Below are 19,954 nucleotides of genomic sequence, written 5' to 3' on the forward strand. Positions count from 1 at the left end.
TTCTAACCTTTTTATTGTCTAATTGTCTGTTAATTCCTCTGATACAATGTACTTAAAAGTTTCGTTTTACATAGAAATATAAATTGCTATCTTACCGCCATTATAGTTAATTGAATATAAAGTTACTAATTAACATTCATTTATAATTGAAGATTATAAAACTGTTTTCTTGTCAAAAAGAATTTTCAAATTTGGATAAAACATGCGTGTTAAGAACTTTCTATATTCTCTTTTCAATAGCGTTAAGTTTAGTTTCGATATGTATAATTTAATACGTCACGCGTAGCACGAACAATTGTACCGTAAGAATCGATACTGTAGCAGATTTGATGCAGGAGAAAGAAAATTTGTAATTTTTCTACTGCGCGATGAGTATGGATAGAAAATTATACATAAAAAAGTAAGAGCAATATAGCAATATAGCACACGACTATCTCGAGTCACTCTATGTTATATGTCGCGGACTAATACTTTTTTGTAGCAGCAGCCTTGATATAGTAGGAATTATATATATTCAATGGAAAAATAAAATGTGATAAATTAATATTTATATTAACTTAAACTTGTAATATTTAACTTACAATACTTGCTTATACTATTAATACTGATGGTATATTAGGTTATAATATTAATATTATAATATGACATTAGAAAAATTAAATAAAACATATACTTCATTTTATGTTTTGAACTATAATACATGTTTATCGAATGATCGAAATTTGAAAAAAGAGTAATATTTTAAAAACAAAATACGTTATGTCCATAAAAGTTAATATTTTAACTTCGCAACTTATGTTTAGCATTAAAACAACTAAGGCAATAAGCTTTATTACATTGTAGACATTCTGTGCTTACTTTTTTGGCTTTTTTTCTAGCTATATCAATATTCTGTAAATTTGCTATACTTGCATAGCAGGAAACACATCTTTTGCGTGCAATTTTTCCAGATTCCTTTCTTGGTATATTTGTTAATTCATGAATACTACCAAGACGTTGACTTAAATAATGTTGATTCAATGTATTAAAATTTCCAAGTAATGATGATGAAATTTCTTTTGTGAAATCTACAAGTGTACATGATTTTGATACTTTATTGTAGATAATCCAAGTATTGAGTACTCCTATACTAAGTACTTGAAATATTATTTTTCTATACCACTTAATGCTTTTTCTTGCTAAGGAATAATATTTAATCATTTGATTTAGTAAACGAATGCCACTTTTAACTCTATTACAATCCACGATAACGCTTGGTCTTGTTGCTGTGACCCTTGATTGCTTTGACTTTGCTACTGTTCTCATTTTATTTCCATGAAAAGTTGAAATCATAAAGATTTCTTCTTTGTCTTGATATTTAAAGATGCGAATTCCTTCAGAATTTGACATTGATTTCATTTCACCTTTCTTCAGTTTCATAGATTTCAAACTTTGGGGAAAATTTCTTTTGTCTCTTTTTAGAACACCACAATATTCTGTGTTATGAGCTTTCAAATAAGTTGCTAATTCAATGCTACTATACCGATTGTCTGTTACAAATAACCTTCCACAATTAAGAAGTGGTTCACCTAAATCAATAACAATTGATCCTGAATAGTTTAGACTCGATCTTTTATTTTTATTTGATCCTGTATCACTATAAATAGACATATTCCAAACATAACCACTCGTATCACACAATTTGTACATTTTAATTCCATACCTGTAACATTTAACAGGATTGTATTGGTGAAAAGTAAGTTGGGTATTATGGGAAATCACACTTTCGTCAATGGATATTTCTTCTCCAGGAATATATAATTTTTGAATATTTGATAGAAGCATATCCATAATTTTAGAAACTTTATGTAATTTATTTCCTGGTGTTGCTTCTTTATTATCACAAAAATGCCAATTTTTTAAAATCAGAGAAAATCGATTATATGACATTTGAATGTGATGGAAAAGTGGATGAAAGAACAATGGATCCTTTTTCCAATAATCTTCTATTTTGGGAAGTTTGATTAGTCCAGTTAATAATATAATCCCAATAAATTTTCTCATTTCCTCTTCTGTTACTTCTTTCCATGTTTTCATTCTAGCATGTTGCGATAGATGATGCTCATTAATATATTGTTGTGCATATTTGTTTGTTTCTAAAACCATCAGCATAATTATATCATGATCAAACAAGTGTTCAAACAATGCTATTGGTGTAATATTTGATGGGAATTGTTTCTGAAGCCCAGACTTGCCTGTAAATGTTACCTTTTCTCTTTCCTCAAAATTCCTAGTCCATTGTTTTTCAGAAACATTTACGTCTGGTAAGGAGCATTTTCTTGAATATTCTGAATGAATTGTTTCTGTATCTTCTTCTTCTTCCTCTGATGCAGCTGTGTTATCATCAGAAGACAGTGATTCATTTTCACTACTACAATCTATATTATTATTGCTACCAAGAACACTTTCTTCATCACTTTCAATATGATAATCCTTTAATATTTCAAGCAGCTCCTCTGTTGTATGTTTCTTTTCAGCCATTTTGAGGTTGTAAAAGTTACAGGAATTCGAAACTTACGATTCGTATTGTTATAAATACAAAATAACATTAATTGCTGAAGTTTGAAACATAACTAAACTGTGTCACATTTGCAGAGAGAAACTTGTTGACATTTATGTACTTAAATAATTTTATGGTTGATCGATAAATGAACGAACGTTACGATTTTCAGTTTCCTTTATTATCCGGACAAAGGGCTACTCACAAGAATATTAAAAAGAGAAATTACTGTTCTAAAGTTACGTCTAAGTTGTCATTTCTTCTTTAGAACGGTCTGAAATGATGTGGGCAGAAATTTCCGCGAGAAAACCGATGAAAATGATAGTGCAATCTAACATAAGATTCAGAGCTTAGAAATCTTCTCCCACTTTGTTCATGTTAGCTCGTAGTAGCATAATAAGTTTCTATAAGAAATGCCGGCGATACCATGTTCTACAAACTCAATGTAGCATGTAGAAGAGAACAAAGTTGCTTAAGGGTTTGCACTCTGTAGACGACACTTAGTTTAGATGATTTCCTAATTTTTACATAGACATAGCAGACTTGTTGCATGAAATCTACAAGTTATATGCACATTGCATATTTTTTTTGAAACACAATATTTTGCACATTTTATTTAAATAACTAAATAACTGAATTAAAATGCAGTAATATGCATTTAATAAATCCTAATCAGTTCATTGGATTGATAAACTATTATAAATTTTAAATAACACCATCCAGTCTCGCATTTGCGCGACAAATCCTATCGAAAAGGAGAAGGAAGTATGTTTGACAAACTGTATTCCATTTAAACGGGCGAATTAAGGTACGTGCGTATTGTAGAGATAAACAAAAATCAACCCTGAAAGAGATTGCGGCTTATGTTGAAGTAAATATTTTAATTAACTTGCAACTAAGTAAAAATTATTTGACACTGTGCACTTTTTACTTATTAATGATACCACATTCCTATTGAACTAAGACTGATTTTTCTTTCTTCCTGCAATACACGTTGCTGATTTTAAAAACAGGTTGGAAATTATCTACTACTTCAGGTATTACTTGTTTGAAGCGATATTTTCAGGTTTCTATGATATTATAAAATGGAAATATATCCATTTTTTATTATACTTCTAATATTTGAATACAGCAAATAGCAATGGACGTATATTTGTATATTTTTTAAGGCAGTGTAATTTTATACAATTTAATAGTGACAATAAAATAAAATATATACGTTCCTCGCGTATTTCTGGAAAACTGTATTATGGTTACATAATACGAATTAGTTATAATACTATGAACTGATATGGGAACTGAAATATTTCTTGTGTGCTTATTTAACTTATAATTACGATTGTATTAAATCAAATATTGTTTGTATAAAAAAATAGAACTAAATCTACATTTGCTGTCTCAGATTTGATGCACTAAAACTAAATTAGTGTATCAAATAAAATTCATTGAAAATTTATGATAATGTAATTGATTACAGCAAATGCAGTGCAAAACATGAAAAAAATTGTTATCTTAATTAAATTGTGTAAATAATAATTGACTGTGTAATAATAAACTGACAAAAAAGGGATGTCATTATGTAGTTCATTTCATTACGATTTTACTTTATCATTAGCCATAATTTCTAATCTTTTAACGACTTTGCCAAGATCAACGTCTTTTTGCAATTTCAAATAATCCACTTTCCGTACGTTATGTATACTAGTCCACGTGGGTAATAATTTACATAGCAAACGTATAAGCTCTTCTAATTCATTGGGAGTCAATTTTGCTTTAAACGAGTTTTCTAATTTTCCAATCACAAATTCCATTGTAAGAACTCCTTTTTTCTCGGCTACAAAAATGTTACGTATAATCTTGGCTAATTCCGGTAGCCTTGAATACATAGAAGCTTGTTTGTCAGCATCTGGTGTGCGTGTCATTGCTTCTAATGCTTTAGCAGCTTGCTTAGCTCGGATCTAATAAATGACATTGTTAATGAATGAAGAACAAAAATCGAGTATTTAATTATAATTTTTTTATAAAAATATTTACCTTTTCAAGAAGTGCTTTGGGAATTCCTTTAAATGCCATATTAAGATAATTATTTTGCACAGTGGGTGTAGCAGGCGGAGTATCGACAACAGTAATATTGACGTTTCGTATACCACCTTCAGTTTGTGTTGAATTATTTTTATCTTTTTTTTCTGGAGAATTAGACTTTGAAGTTAGTTTTGCTTCAGTTAATCTCTGCAGAGCTTTCTCCATGCGTGTACCACAACTGAACAGAGATTTAGCTTTGTCTAAAAAAGTTAGTTTGTTATTAATAGATACAATATTTTAATAAGTAATATGTATTAAAAGTTAGCTAATAAATATATAAGACAATTCTTACCAAGAACATCTTTCGCAGTTGTTATTTTTTCTACATTAGGTGGTTGTGGCAAATCTGCTTGTTTAATTACTTTACAATTTTCAACATCAAATTCAGGATGCCAGCGTAGAATTTTTTCTTTTGGTACATACATCGGCGTTTCTAGACTGAGTAAGAATTTTTCGTGTTCATCTTTAACCATATCTGTAATAAAGAACAAACAGTATCATTGTAGACTATTATAAAAAAATAAATTTCAATGGTAAGGATTTATTGTGAGATAATATTATTACCAAGTAGAATGTTGTAAAACTTCCTTCGCCTATCAAGCAATACTCGTGGACCCATACTAATCTCAGATGCTGTTTTCAAAACATTATCTGGATCTGGTGTATTTCTTCCATTTTTTTCTTCAACAATAGGTGTAAAAACCAACTCGTACTTATCCTGTTTAGATGTAGAACCGAATGTCCGATGCTTCTCTTGAAGATAAACATATGCATCGGGGAAAATGGTTTTAATTTGTGCTACATGTTCTAATGTGAAGTTTTTACGCAATAATTCCTGAACTGCAGGCTTTAACTTCTTGAAAGTTATTACTTCCTTGCGATTGAAGAGCATTGCAGAAACCTGTGAAACCAATTAAATATTATATAAAAAAAAAAGCAACTAAATATACACAATAGAATAATTGTGTACAGAATAGTTTTTTATAATAAATGTAGTACCGTATCTAAACATCTAAATACTTCTGCCAAGAATCTATAATTGTATGGCAATGGCAGAGCAACAGTGCCACTTTCAGCTAGTGATAAATACTGTTGATAAGCTGGTGCTTTAGTCGGGCTGCCTTTTATTGGGCTTGGAATTGTTTCCTTAGGTTCAAATAAAACTCGTCGTTGAGAACTGGCTGATAATAATTCTTTACCCTTTATAGGACTTAATATTTTTTTGTTTGGAGACTTATATGCTTTTTGAGGACTACAAAAAAATAAGAAAAATATTTCAAATAAAATTAATAATCCAAACATAATAGTATAAATTGTCTTGTCATTATAAGTATCTTACCTAAGTGGTATTTCAAGTTGAATTTTTTCAAACTTCTGTATCTGTGGCTTTTTGACATCATTATGTTTTTGCAATTTCTCTAATTTTTGTTCACAATTTCTGAAGCGTGCAATAGATGCTTTCAATTCATTTAAACGGGATGATCGGTTAACTCTATTTTTGATTTCATTTAAAGACAACTCTTGCTTCCCTAATCTGTCCATAGTTGAAGCTTTCTTTGGTGTGGTACAATTAACTGCAGATTCGTCATTCAAAATGTTTGTAGATGGATTCTCTGTAGAAGTATCATTCTTTTTAGGTGTTCCTGGAGGTTTCTTTCTTGGGCTCAATGAACCTTTCTTCTCGAAAAGTACTTTGTTCACATCTAAATCTTCTGAAATTTTTTGAAAGCTTTCCCGAATATCTGTCTGTCCCTCTTGTCCAGATAATTTTCGTGAACGTGTAGTATGAACTCGAGCATTATGTTTAGTTGTTTTTTGAACATTTGTTCTGGGAGAATCGAATTGAATGTTCCGAACAACTGAGTTTGGTTTCACAATGCGATTATCTACTAATTCTGTTTTCGGAACCAGAACAACTTTTGGACTTGTTCCCATTAATTTTTCTTCCTGAACCGGTGTCAATGATCCGGATGGCTCAGAACTATTCTTATTTTTTGGATTTTGATGTTGACTACTCACCAACCTAGATTGATCTCGTTCAAGAAGCAACACCTTTGCCTTGCTCCGTAAATCATCAGCTGCTTGTCGTTTACGCGTATTAAAATACGCAGTTACTGACGGTTGAGACATATTTCTTATATACGGATATATATGTATCGCAGAAATTCGTTAAAATTTTCAAAACCTCGATATTCTGTTTACGGACTCCTGATCGCCCTGACGATCTCTATCAATGATAATACGCACAAAAGCCCGCCTTTTTTGTTAGTTTAGGCGCCAAATCAGAAAGACAGGTACTGTCTCAATGGTAATAGAGCGCGTAATTTAAATTTTACGTCCGGTATACATTTTTAATGTCACTTCCGCCATAGATAAGGGTAATACTATTTTACTTTAAAAAGAAATGAAAGTTTTAATAATTATGTAAATCGGTATGTAATATGAATCGTGTTTAAAAAAAAAATATAATCCATGATCAATCATGATTTTATGTGAAACTGAATTTAATTGGTTACCATGAATTAAGGATGTATCTAATATTTTCAAATTACTAAATGTAGAATATCATGTAAAAAAAAAGTTTTCTGCGTCTCAGAAATTTGATTATCTTTTCAGTAACGGTTTACTCATATGAGTAATTGATTAAATTACAATAATTTATAATCAAACATTGCCAATATTTGCAATGCTTATTCATAAATTAATAAAATAAAATTTATAAAACTGTTGTAATTATTTGACACTAAAAAAATATTGTAGAGCGTTCGTCACAGAAAGTATATATAAAATTTTTAAAAATATGTAAAGATGAAAACACATTTAAGTTTATCGCAATTTGTAAACACAACCTATGAAATTTTCAATTTCTTTTAACGTCAATTCCGGCATTTCATGATTATATTGATATATCTGTGCATAAAAATTGATTTTTATGAATGAAAATGTATAATCTGCATTATTTACACGTATTGAATAAAATATCTTCACATTTAATGCTGTTATGTTCTATAACCATTGTAAAACATCTTTTAAAGTATAGTTTCACGTGGCGATATTTCGGACCTGAAAGTGTTTTGTATTATAAGATGAACTATAAATTAACTGCGTACTTTAGCTTTAAAAATAGTTTTAAGCTAGATGTATCTAATAAATACAACAATATAATCTCATTAAACACTTCAATGTTTTATAAAATCTGTGTAATTATAATAAGACCTTTTGTAGTAAAAATATTTAGTTCTTAATAATACTATTAATATTAGTATTAATTTGCTTAGAATAAGTAAGTATATTACTATTTGAGTATTTGATTTTAATATCTTTTCCTTAAAATACATATGTGTATGTGTAATTTTTATAATAAAAATTTTGTAGGTTAAAAGATTTACTTCTTTTGTACCTGCTATTTAACTTTAATACATATTACATTATAGTTTCTTTTTTCAGATTACAAATATTATTAGAAATATGGGCTCAAATCTGAGTATGATACATACCATTAAAAAACAATTATTTTCACCTAAATATTTACTTTGGACAAATGTAGGAATATCTATTTCTCTCTCTGCTATGGGAGATGTTTTAGAACAACATTATGAAATATTGAAGGTATACAGTATACTTATATATGTTTTTATTCCAAACATAGATTGAATTTTCATTATAATTTTTATTGTGCAGGGTAAGTGGGATAAATGGAGTTTAAATAGAACTAGAAATATGGCTGTATCTGGTATGTCTGTTGGTATAATATGTCACTACTGGTATAAATATTTGGATAACAGATTGCCAGGACGTACGATTAATACTGTCTTAAAAAAAGTTGTTATAGATCAAATAGTTTGTTCTCCACTTTGTATAACAATGTTTTTTTTGACATTAGGCATCTTAGAAAAAAATAATTGGTCTGAACTAAAAAGTGAAATTATTAGCAAAGCACATAAGTTATATATAGCAGAATGGGTTATCTGGCCACCAGCGCAAATTATTAATTTTTATCTTTTGCCAACTAAGTATAGAGTTCTCTATGATAACAGTGTATCACTTGCTTATGATGTTTATACTAGTAAGGTGAAATATGATAATCCAATGTGCAATTCAATAAATAATAAACGTTGACTAACTCTATTTGAATATAGAGTTATAACATTTAAAGCAAAGTGTACAAAATTGAATAACAATAAGTATTTTAAATGAAAGACAATAATTCCTACTGGTTGGGTAAAATTATTGCATAAAATAAAAAATTAAAAGATTCTATAAAACTATCTTGTTTTATAGTTGTAAATTGTGTATGTATGTACAAAAATAAACAAATTAAACATTTTTTAAATTATTTATTTTCCTTATAAAAATTAATAATGAAAAAAACTTAATATGCTTTTTTGTTATATTTTTGTTTTAGGAAAATTTTATGAAAGGATACTATAAACTTATGAGCCTAATATATCTAATATTTACATATTTATGTAAACAATTTCCTTTCTACTTTATAAATGTTTTGTTTAAAACATTCCATCGTGAATACCTATAGGTACAAGGACTGCAATAAATAATAACAAATTGCGAGCTACCAATCTCCAATCATTTGGTACTGCATATGGTGCCAAAATTTGGGTTAACCTATGTATCTGGCAAAGTACAAAAAAATTATAATGTTATGATAATTCAGATTATACATGTATTGTTGCATTTGAAAAATTAAAATAGTTAAAGACTTACTTCATGACTTGCACAAATGAAGATAAATGATGTAACTAAAAGATTTAATACTGGAAATCTTGGCAATAACACTAATACACCATGTGAATCTGCTGCTAACCAAATATGACCTTGCGCGACTAGAGTTTCTAAACTAATTCGGCCTAAACCAGCCAAGAGAGCTGAATGTTTACCACGTAATGCTAACGATGCATTTCTAAGTGCAATATATCCTATAATCTGCAATGAAAAATTAATTATATTTAATGTTCACAAATATACTGAAATTTGTAGATCATTACCGGTATAAAAGCCACATATGAATGAATTTCTTCACATTCTGATACTGAATGACATAGTATCGTGAAAGTGGTATAAGCCGTCAGAGAAATTAATGCCAGGACAGAAGATAATGCAGTTCCTGGAATATGATCTATCCTTTGTAGAGCTACAAGGCCTGCTCCAAAAGTTACACCCCAGGCCACACTATATCTATCTACTCTCCAACGAGACCACCATTCACGTATGTCATCGTCTGTTGTAACAAATAATGCTTTCCAAGGTCTTGTTACAAACACTTTTTCAAAGAAAACCTATTACATGATCACACATTGCATATTGTTGTTACAATGTAAATTATATAAATTAGACAAGTTATAAAGTAATACCTCCGACATGTATAATATAGTAATCATTGATACAAGTCCTAAAAGTTTCAAAGCAAGATAAAGTAAAGCTCTTGGTCCATATTCGGTTAAACTACCAGAATATATTCTTGGTGGTAACCATGCTAAAAAGTAGATGACTAAAAACCAGAATGAGACCAATGGAACAAAATGATAAAATTGATATGGTCTGTTCATACAAAGGCATAAAGAGACTGTCAAGAAATTTAATCTAAACATTACCTGAAAAATAATAAATAGATTATAAATACCTTATAATTACATTGAACATTTTAATGCTTTTCTAATGCATACCCTAGCAAACCTCACTAGAGAAACATCACCCGTTTGCCAGAAGTAACAAAAGTGCCCATATCCAGAAAGGAATAAATAAGCAGAATTAATTAATCTTAAGTACATGTAGATAGGTAAAACAGTCTTAGCTCCAGTAACATGATATATTAACACTACTGCTTGCATTAGTCCTCTCCATTCATTTGTTTGTTCTCGATTCAGAGTCCTCGGTCCTCTTTCTCTATCTTCAGTAAAAAATAATCCAAGAGCCAATATATACCCAAGTGGTAACCAAAAACTAAACTCACTATAATATTTATTCTCTTTCATGAAGAAATTTGTTCTAAATGCAATATGAAAGCATCATAATTATTAATAATACTAGCATAATAATTATTAACAATACTAGTTAAAAGAAAATAATTTAAATGTACCTGTCACACAAATAAAAGTAAGCTAATATTGTGGATAGTAAAGCTAACGATGTCATCAATGTATAAAAACCTTGTACTTCGGGTTGTTCAATCTGTACAACTTCAGAAGTATTCGCTTCTTTAGTGTTTTCCACTTCAACAGTGGTAACACGTAAATAAGATACTTCAGTTCGATAATGACAAAACTTTCTATATATCCACATTCCACCACCAGTTATTATACTGAAATGAACTATCACTTACTTTTTGTTTAAAATATGATTGTGATATGTAAATAATTACCATAAGGCAAGTCCGGACAAACTAAGTAACTGTAATGTGGTTGCTGGTTCTGGATAACTACAACAGCTGCCATCGTCAAAATTCATATGATCATTGCAGTAAGTGTTTAATAATATTTGAACTTTGTGGCGCAAAGATAGGGGACTAGCTAGATATCCATCTGGACTTTGTTCCAACACTCCGGTACCAACAAGTTTACTACTTTCCCATAAATGAGCTTCACTATGGGACAATATCTGTATATCAATATATAAATAATTTGCTTTTTCCCAAAACAATCACCAAAATATGCATCATATGAAGTTTACCTTGCCTGCTGCTTTGTTACATAAGTTGATCTGTCTATTATCTATGCTTGCTAATTGAGCTGGTAGTCTTTCCTTTAACACTGGATCCTGCAATACCCATAAAAATCGTGTGTTTTTTTTAGCCAAGAAATCAACTGGTTGCACAAGTCTCACTAAACCCATACTGTATTCAGAATACAGTTGAGTGTCACTATTATTGTTTGCAAGAATTGTCATTGCTGCGCTGCCTGCAATAATCAAGCTAGGTGCATCATTTTTCTAAAAAAATAACAGTTATTAATACCCACATTAAGTTTTTATTGAAACTTTTATAAGAATCAGTATATGAAATGTGCATATGAGTTACCATCCAACTCCTTAGGTCATCTATCATAAAATTATCTAATTGAGGTCTCTGCAAAAATTGTACATTTAATCTTAATTGGGCATCATTGAAATTTAAATCAGAATTTTGTGGTAAATCTATTAGATCCGATGCTTTTCCATCAACTATAAATTGCGAAATAAAAGACTTGTACAACTGCCTGATTCTAGCATCTCCAGTGAATACAAAATGGTTATGGTGGCCCATGAAAGCTAGATACCTCAAACATCTGCGGCTGTCTCTATACCAAAAAATGTTTTTTAAAAATATTATTCTTTATATAATATTATAAATACTGATTTGAATTCTTACGTTTGCGTGTAATAATGCATCATACAACCATAAGGTTGCCATTCTTTGTCTCCTTTATACCTTCCTTCAGTTAATAACCATTTACAAGAATCACTACCTAAAGAAATGAATTGTATTAATGAATACTATAAATTAAATTATTTGTAAATTACAATCTAAAAATAATAGGTCACACAGTTTTGATTATTAATGCTATAAAGTAATGTTGATCAAAAGAAGGAGATTAAATAATAAATGGTTTACCATAAATAAGATGCATTAATCCATGATATAGAATAAAACAAAGGACAAGTGCAGTAGATAATTTTTTTGCACTTGCCACTGTAATTAAACTAATAAAATATTCCGCTGAAGTCATGAATAATTTATTGTTCAGTTATATTGACACTAGAAAGAGAAAATTATCTTTTAATAAACAGCTTCACTTCATGATAACATGTAATCAATTAATAAGTACTATAAAAATGAGAAGTAACAGTAGTAATTATTCATTACTCAACTTTATGTATTAATTTTATACATTTTCTTATATAAACATAATCACCCAAATATTTATTCAATCCTTTGCAATCGTCTTTTGGTAAATAGTATTACATTATAAATAAAGCACAAAGTTCACTGTTATACAATGAAGTAGAAAAGATTGTTTGAAAAAGTACCAGTTGCTATAATTACTGTATCTAAAATGACTTTAAGCACAGTTTGTAGTTCCAACATTCGCGATTCCTTCCATAGCGTGTTATGTACAGAAACAGAAGGTAGCACCTGCATTACAATCGATTTTTCAATCGGTTGTTTAAATAGTTCCCAATATAAATCGACGTTCTCAAAACAATAGCTGTAGCTTAAACTATAAAATTTGAGAGCTTAAGGCGATAATGTTTCGCTCTTTTTTACGATTTTTATTTTAGTTCTTCCTTTCATACGAAAATTTGATACCGAAGTAGAATAACAGAGGACAAATGGAAGTTGGAATAATATTTTGTTAGAAGATCTATACAGTTTAATTGAAAATATACTTACTAAATTATTTCCTAATGCAATCGCCCATTTGAATGAGACTATTGGGTGTGATAGATAAGTGTATATCTTTTGCTTATTTAATCGTATTAGTAATCAAGATTATAAAATTATCGCTTCAGTAAGTTTGAATAAAGAAGGGTACAAGGTGTTCATTTTATTAATACTCAGAATTTCTTGTTAAAACAAATATTCTAAGAAAACATAGAAGAGGAAAAAATATCACTATTTTTTGTTGTAAGGAACACTGATTTAACTAATTATCGAAGTTTGCAATAAATGTCAAATTATAGAGATAATCTCAATTTTTTTAGATGAAACTCATGTTTTCTTACAATATATATTATTATTTTAAAATAAATTTAGCGATATATGAAACAATAGTGTTCAAAATTACTTCCTGCATATATTGAAAACAGGATTAGGTAACGACAAAGGTCACCCAAGTCTATTTAAAACCCTGCTTCCAAAATGCATCAGATAATCTTTAATGTCTTTCTTTGAGCCTTATAAAAAAGTAGTCAGATTGATTTCTCTTTCACATTTTTCATGCACCATTTATGTATTAAAAAAATGCTGGGTAATAATAACATGGACACCCTGCATACCGATCGTAAGGGGTAACTGTCGTATATTGAATATTCGCCCCAGTTCGTAGGCACGGCTGTCAAGTTTGACTGATTTGCGTAGTCCCCACTACGACGCTTACAACTGTCGTGCAGTCGCATTTTTTTCTGCGAGACGGAATAGTACAAATTTTAGGAGAAAAAAATGCAAAACGCTATAATTCCTACAGTTTTACGTTCTTGAACCAAGGAACGAACAAAACAAGTAATCCATGTAAATCGCAATGAACAGCGGTTATGTTTTTCAATGGAGAGCGACATAACGACAATGGCGGCAATGTCCCCATCGAAGGTAAGTTAATATCAAAGCCATTTTAATATACGCGAAACTGTGTGTGTCTTCGTATATGATGCAATAAAATGTCGAATTGAAACGTTAAATGTTCAACATATTCTACAATGCTAAAAAATGTTACATTTGGTATTAACGAAATGAAAATTCTTTCGCGTGTTATTCGTCCAAATTTGGATGACGTTTCACGTCAAATAAGACGCGCTACCCTTCATCGATGTAAAAAGTATTCTAATTTTTTCGATATTGTCATGCAATTTTGTGCAGTAGTAACGATGACAAGGTGAAATTTTATTGACTATATTCAATGTTTCTAAATTTAATTCAATATTTCTTTGTAAATGTATTGTCTATACTGCTTTTTATTTTTATTGTGAGTTAACGATGTTACGAACATGACTTACGTAAATGTGTTATATACGTGAATTAATATAAATTTAAGTCCTTCATTATACTTTGAGCTATAATTAAAATTGTTTAAATTGTATGTAATTTTAGAATTCTAATGTGTTTAAAAATTGTTTTAGCGGAGGTTGCAGAAGGAGTTAATGTCTTTAATACGTGAACCTCCACCAGGTGTGCGCGTAGACGGAGATCTTGCTGGGCAAAATTTGACACAATGGATTATTCATATGGAGGGTGCAAAGGGTACCTTGTATGAAGGAGAACGGTTTCAGCTGCAATTCAAATTTAGTTCTAAATATCCATTTGATTCGCCAGAAGTAACTTTCATAGGTGGAAATATACCAATTCATCCACATGTTTATAGTAACGGTCATATCTGTCTGTCTATTCTGACAGATGATTGGTCTCCAGCTCTGAGTGTGCAAAGTGTTTGTTTAAGTATTGTATCAATGTTAAGCAGTTGTAAGGAAAAGGTAAGACATATTTTATTATGCCTGTTGATAAAATGTTAATAAAACTTATTGTGCACCACAGAAGAGGCCACCTGATAATGCATTTTATGTGAAAACATGTAATAAAAATCCAAAGAAAACAAAGTGGTGGTATCATGGTAAGTGTTATTTTATACATATAACCAATATAATCACATAATTTTTTTACATGTTTAGTTCACAAGATATAATTTAAAGAACTTTTAAATTATTTAATAAAGATTTACTTACAAATAGAATTATGTAGCATTTTTTTTTGTGTTGGAACAGATGACAGTGTGTAACAGCAACTGCTAAAATCATTAACAACTTGTCAATGTGCAGTTATTGCTGGACCAAGTGGAATGACATTTTTTGTGTCTTAAAATAATTATTAAAATTTCATAGATGAAATTGCTGAAGTAACTTTATCACATATTAAACAAATTAAGTGCATAAGTTAGAGCAATGGCAACATATTACTTATTACAATAAAGAGGCAATGTAAAATGCGTGAGTTATCCAGTTATAAATTATTATGATGTTATTAAGAATGATATATATTATCCCACAGTTAAATAGAAAAAGCATAAATTACAAAACGCAAATGCCGAAGAAAAAGGTGCACACAACATGCTAATACACAATGAAAGCGTTTTATTATCTATGTAGAGAGTGCGCTGTAAAATGATATCAGATTAATATATTACAGTAACCACTAATAATAGCATAACACCAAAAATATACAATGTTATCTCACTTGTTACCCCACTTATTTAACATTCGTCTTTTACTGTATTATTTTAAATAAAAGGTAAGCAATTATTTTGAATGGATCTCGTGGTGTGCAATCCAAATTAAGTATAAATATAAGTACATATAATCTAAATGTATAATATTTAGTTCCAATTATATTTATCATTTATCTATTCTATAAATTGGGACACGCAATGTCATTAGAATCATTGACTTGTATTATTATTGATCAATAAAATTTGTTCTTTTATAGAACTATGGTAAAAACGAATAGAATGAATGATTTATTTTTATCGACATTATCAGAAATGTAAGTTCGTTTACAAAAAAGCGTGAAAATAATTCATGTAATGTTTAGCATAAGAATAAAGGAAAGTTAAAACAAAAAACAAAATTATACTAATCAAAATTAGAATCATGTAAAGGTATCATTAAATGTTATTTAAATCAAGTTGCACCGAATTTCAATTGCGATCTAAGTAGGTTAGGTTAGTTACACAGTAGATTAACTAACCTAACTTACAGAACTTGCCTAACTATTCAAGCGCTTGTTGAAAAATGTATTCAAAGATATAAAAATAATTTTATCTAATAATTGTATTTAAAATAATTTATTGAAAAAATAGTTTCATGGAGTGTCCATCAATACATACGAAATATATAAAAGATCATTAAAATTTACAAAATTAAAAGTGGTACATATTTCTCAGGTTCGATGTCATCGGAAAATTCAAATAAATTAAAAATGGCCACGTATTGAACAATTAAAATGTCTCGACATGTAAAATAAAATCAAAGCAATAAGTATAATTGAAGACTGCATAGATTAGTGTTTTACGATGCATATCAGGATGAGTGTGCGTATGAGAAGAATACTTTGCTGTGGAATCGCAATATTATTAAGTGTACTGTATTTGTATACAAATCGAACCTTATATACAAATGTACGTGATAGAAATGTTTCTTTAAAGTTACTTCTTGCTGCTGCTATAAAAGCAGCTGAACTTGGTGGTTCCGAAGTAATAGCAGTTCACGATCAAGCCAAATTTAGGATAGAGAGTAAAGGAAAAACAAAAGAAGGTAATAAGCTATCTTTCTAATGTTAAAATGTATACACATACTGTATATGCACGTATTATACATTATGATACATAATTAGGTAAGGCATCAACACATTACAAAGTAAAATTCACATAGTGCAGATATAATTATAATGTGAGTAATGTTAAGCTTTTATTTCTAAATTTAACAGGTGTAAATGATCCAGTAACAGAGGCAGATTACAGATCTCACTGTGCAATGTATCATTCTTTGGTAGAGGCATTTCCAGGTATAACTGTAATATCCGAGGAAACATCAAAAGACTGTGATAAAGTTACAGTGACTGATGTAAGGGACTCTATTAATAATTTAATCGATTATAATATTAAGGATGAAATTGTGAATACAAATGACATTACAATTTGGATTGATCCTCTTGATGCAACCAAAGAATTCACAGGTGTGTATATATTGCAAAGTTAAAATTTATGATATTGTTTTAGAAAATAGTTGTTATCCATTACTTATTCATTTGTTTTTACTTTAGAAAATTTATTACAATATGTTACAACTATGGTCTGTGTTGCCTTTAAGGGAAAGCCTATAATAGGTGTTGTATATAAGCCATTTGAAACAAAAGAAAACTCTAGTTTGTTTTGGACATGGACCAATCATGCAGTATCACGAAATTTAGTATTACCCAAGGTAACAACAAAATAATCAACAAATTATGCAAATAGATACATTAAATAATATTTTTAAAAATAGCTGGAAGATGACAGAGCACCAATTTTAATTGTATCACAATCACATGCTGGCCAAGTTAATAATGTTACCAAAATTGCATTTGGTAAAGGTATTGAAATTATTTCTGCAGCTGGTGCAGGTAATATTTTCACTAATTTTTTTTTTATATAATTTTTTAATTACCATTGATCTACATTTTTTCTATGTCTCATACATTTAGGCTACAAATTTTTAGAAGTTGCAAGCGGTAATGTAACTGCATATGTACATATGACAGCAATAAAAAAGTGGGATATTTGTGCAGGCACAGCTATTCTTACTGCTCTTGGCGGTACAGTCACACAATTATTTGATCAACAAATTATAACTTTTGGTCCCAATGATTCCAAAGTACTTACCCGGGGTCTTTTATCTACTATGAGTAATCATGCTTGGTATTTAGATAAATTTTCAAATATCTAATATAAAATATGTCTTCAAATGTAATTATAAGCTTCTAAATTCTTTCTGTGAAAATAATAAACAAATCTTCCGTGTTTTAAATACTTGATATTAGAAAATAATTAAAGTAAATAGTTTAATATCTTTTATTTACAAATTTTTATGCGAAGTTTTATTTCTACTTGAATGTTCCTAGGCAAATGTGTTCCATACAAGAATTTTATACTGTAGACAATTACCATTGTACTGTTTGATATTATCGCTGTATTCTGTATTTTATAGGTATTTACAGAATTCTTAATTCTATATTCTATAATATTGTTAAGTTTCTATGAATTCTTTTTGTTAAAAAAAAAAAAAAAAAGAATAAATTTTTTCTAAAATATGTTTTACTTCACTTTTATGCACAATGGAAAGTACTCTTTACTTTTTGTTATAATATGTGCATACAGTAGTATTATAAATAATAATTATTGATTTGCATTATATTACCTATGAAAAATGGTGACAGTAATACTTATATCCTTTAAATTAAGTTAGTTTTACTTTTTCATCAGAAATGACTATTCCAGACACTTTTTTTAGTTTTTTATTAAATTTAACACGTGCTTTTTCATTTGTCACTGTATTTGAACAAAAATTCATGTATCGTGAAATGACTTTCTTTTGTAATTTCTTTAATGAAATTTCTCCTTTAATTTGTACTATCTCTAAGATAGTACTTTTCCAATCAAAAGTTGACTTTTCTGTTGTAGGACATTGATTAATAGATGATTCAGAAAGTACAGTATTTTTACTTTTCTTTTTAAGAACTGGTTCTTCAGTTTTTTCTTCCATGGAAACATTTTCACTTTGTTTTTTGGAAACTGGTTGCTCTGTTTGTTCCTCTACTGTTTCAGATAACATTCGTTTCTTTGATTTTTTCTTTTTACTTACACCATTAGCAGTGTTATTATCAGTACTATGAAATTCATTAATTCCATTTTGTTGACCTTCAGTTTGATTTTCTCTATCTATATTTTCATTATTTTGATTGTCAATAACATTATTTTCTTGATTTTCAGTTATATCTTTATTATCATCTACATTAGGATTTATTTTATCTATTTGTACATCAAACGTAAAGTATATAAATATGAATAGTTTGTTGTGTTTATAAGAAAACAGTAATAAATTAGACTTACCATTGTCTTGTTGTTGTTTCTCTGTGGTAGCTTGCAAATTATTTTTATAAGCAGTCTCCATTTTGTTCCAAACACTTTCGACTACTGCTGGAATTGTTTTGTGACTTAAGGCACTGCGTACAAAGTTTAAAAATTTTGCCTTTTTTCGTGGAATATTTTCAAATTTTGATAGGCTATTTAAAAATTTTCGCTCTGCATTTGACAAATTTGTTTGGCTGTTCAATATATTATTTACGATATTAATCCATTCTTGTTGTTTTCGTTCACCCTTATTTGCACTAAGTTTTGGAATATAGTCCTTTCCTCCATATCGTTGAGCTTCAGTTATACATTTTGTATGAGCTACATATTCCTCTCCTCTTAATATAATAAATTATGAACATATAAATAAATCATATTTATTTTGTAGTCATTAGAACTTACCGGAAATCTTTAAAACAGTCGACACACGTTAAAAAAGGCGCAGTGCGACACTGAAATTCATAATGTTTTGCAACCTTTGGCTTCTGTAACGTTTCACCGCAATTGTTACAAGTGAACACGACCATTTTTTTTTGTAATTTATATTATATCAACAAATATTCTTCTCAAATGTCAGAAAAAGTCGAATAAACAAAAATATTTATTATAATTGCGTTATGATTAACCTAAATGTTACGGTTTCGTCTAATACCACGTGTTGAACGCTACCTCATTTCAGAACTTATGCTAAAAACCAAATACTGCAAGCGAAATTACTTATTAGAGTACTAATCTCAAGCGCCCTCTTTTCAAGTAACTAAGTTATAAATTTAGAAATGAAATCTATTTCTCACAAATGTTTCACTTTAGAAACGAACGTTTTTTTTTATTGTAAAAGCTATAAAATGTTTATAAACTTGCAAAAGTTACAAAATATATTTATATTATTACTATCAGTTGGTAATGTAAATATTAGATAAATTTAAAGAAAGAATACAGACAATAGACAAGGATAAAATAGACTTACACC

At 29.1% G+C, this 19,954-nt stretch overlaps 6 protein-coding genes across 12 annotated transcripts; 3 read left to right on the forward strand and 3 right to left on the reverse strand.

The window, feature by feature from the left end:
• The first annotated feature begins 258 nt into the window (after positions 1–258).
• Positions 259–8,947, forward strand: LOC143148728 (mpv17-like protein 2). 2 transcript variants are annotated; one of them, XM_076315357.1, is made up of 3 exons: positions 259–400; positions 8,069–8,230; positions 8,303–8,947. In XM_076315357.1, the coding sequence occupies exons 2-3, from the start codon at positions 8,090–8,092 to the stop codon at positions 8,738–8,740; spliced, it is 579 nt and encodes a 192-aa protein (XP_076171472.1). In that variant the 5' UTR covers positions 259–400; positions 8,069–8,089; the 3' UTR covers positions 8,741–8,947. The 2 variants fall into 2 exon arrangements, with proteins under 2 accessions (XP_076171472.1, XP_076171471.1); XM_076315356.1 differs by lacking the exon at positions 259–400 and adding an exon at positions 7,758–7,904.
• Positions 3,853–7,113, reverse strand: Dup (chromatin licensing and DNA replication factor double parked). The gene is made up of 6 exons (XM_076313770.1): positions 5,961–7,113; positions 5,621–5,873; positions 5,186–5,522; positions 4,914–5,096; positions 4,574–4,821; positions 3,853–4,497 (listed from the first exon to the last, which is right to left on the reverse strand). The coding sequence occupies exons 1-6, from the start codon at positions 6,749–6,751 to the stop codon at positions 4,132–4,134; spliced, it is 2,178 nt and encodes a 725-aa protein (XP_076169885.1). The 5' UTR covers positions 6,752–7,113; the 3' UTR covers positions 3,853–4,131.
• On the reverse strand, positions 8,943–14,063 carry LOC143148723 (N-acetylneuraminate (7)9-O-acetyltransferase). Of its 6 annotated transcripts, none has more exons than XM_076315351.1 (12): positions 13,005–14,063; positions 11,982–12,078; positions 11,890–11,910; positions 11,652–11,699; positions 11,306–11,563; positions 10,998–11,233; positions 10,716–10,937; positions 10,303–10,624; positions 9,991–10,230; positions 9,625–9,915; positions 9,344–9,562; positions 8,943–9,252 (listed from the first exon to the last, which is right to left on the reverse strand). In XM_076315351.1, exons 2-12 carry the CDS (start codon positions 12,021–12,023, stop codon positions 9,127–9,129), a joined length of 2,025 nt encoding a protein of 674 aa, XP_076171466.1. In that variant the 5' UTR covers positions 12,024–12,078; positions 13,005–14,063; the 3' UTR covers positions 8,943–9,126. The 6 variants fall into 6 exon arrangements, with proteins under 6 accessions (XP_076171466.1, XP_076171462.1, XP_076171460.1 ...); XM_076315347.1 differs by adding an exon at positions 12,225–12,368 and having other exon boundaries at positions 11,652–11,910; XM_076315345.1 differs by lacking the exon at positions 13,005–14,063 and adding exons at positions 12,225–12,368; positions 12,526–12,947 and having other exon boundaries at positions 11,652–11,910.
• On the forward strand, positions 13,539–15,619 carry LOC143148729 (ubiquitin-conjugating enzyme E2 W). The gene is made up of 4 exons (XM_076315358.1): positions 13,539–13,919; positions 14,447–14,797; positions 14,859–14,934; positions 15,086–15,619. The coding sequence occupies exons 1-4, from the start codon at positions 13,875–13,877 to the stop codon at positions 15,097–15,099; spliced, it is 486 nt and encodes a 161-aa protein (XP_076171473.1). The 5' UTR covers positions 13,539–13,874; the 3' UTR covers positions 15,100–15,619.
• Positions 15,620–15,996: 377 nt separating this feature from the next.
• LOC143148727 (putative inositol monophosphatase 3) lies at positions 15,997–18,007 on the forward strand. The gene is made up of 5 exons (XM_076315355.1): positions 15,997–16,630; positions 16,803–17,051; positions 17,139–17,296; positions 17,360–17,477; positions 17,559–18,007. Exons 1-5 carry the CDS (start codon positions 16,390–16,392, stop codon positions 17,798–17,800), a joined length of 1,008 nt encoding a protein of 335 aa, XP_076171470.1. The 5' UTR covers positions 15,997–16,389; the 3' UTR covers positions 17,801–18,007.
• LOC143148725 (uncharacterized) lies at positions 16,140–19,799 on the reverse strand. Its single transcript, XM_076315354.1, has 3 exons — positions 19,387–19,799; positions 18,964–19,322; positions 16,140–18,882 (listed from the first exon to the last, which is right to left on the reverse strand). Exons 1-3 carry the CDS (start codon positions 19,509–19,511, stop codon positions 18,311–18,313), a joined length of 1,056 nt encoding a protein of 351 aa, XP_076171469.1. The 5' UTR covers positions 19,512–19,799; the 3' UTR covers positions 16,140–18,310.
• Between the last annotated feature and the right edge of the window lie 155 nt (positions 19,800–19,954).

The sequence above is a fragment of the Ptiloglossa arizonensis genome, chromosome 6 (assembly GCF_051014685.1).
Source record: "Ptiloglossa arizonensis isolate GNS036 chromosome 6, iyPtiAriz1_principal, whole genome shotgun sequence".
Lineage (NCBI taxonomy): Eukaryota > Metazoa > Arthropoda > Insecta > Hymenoptera > Colletidae > Ptiloglossa > Ptiloglossa arizonensis.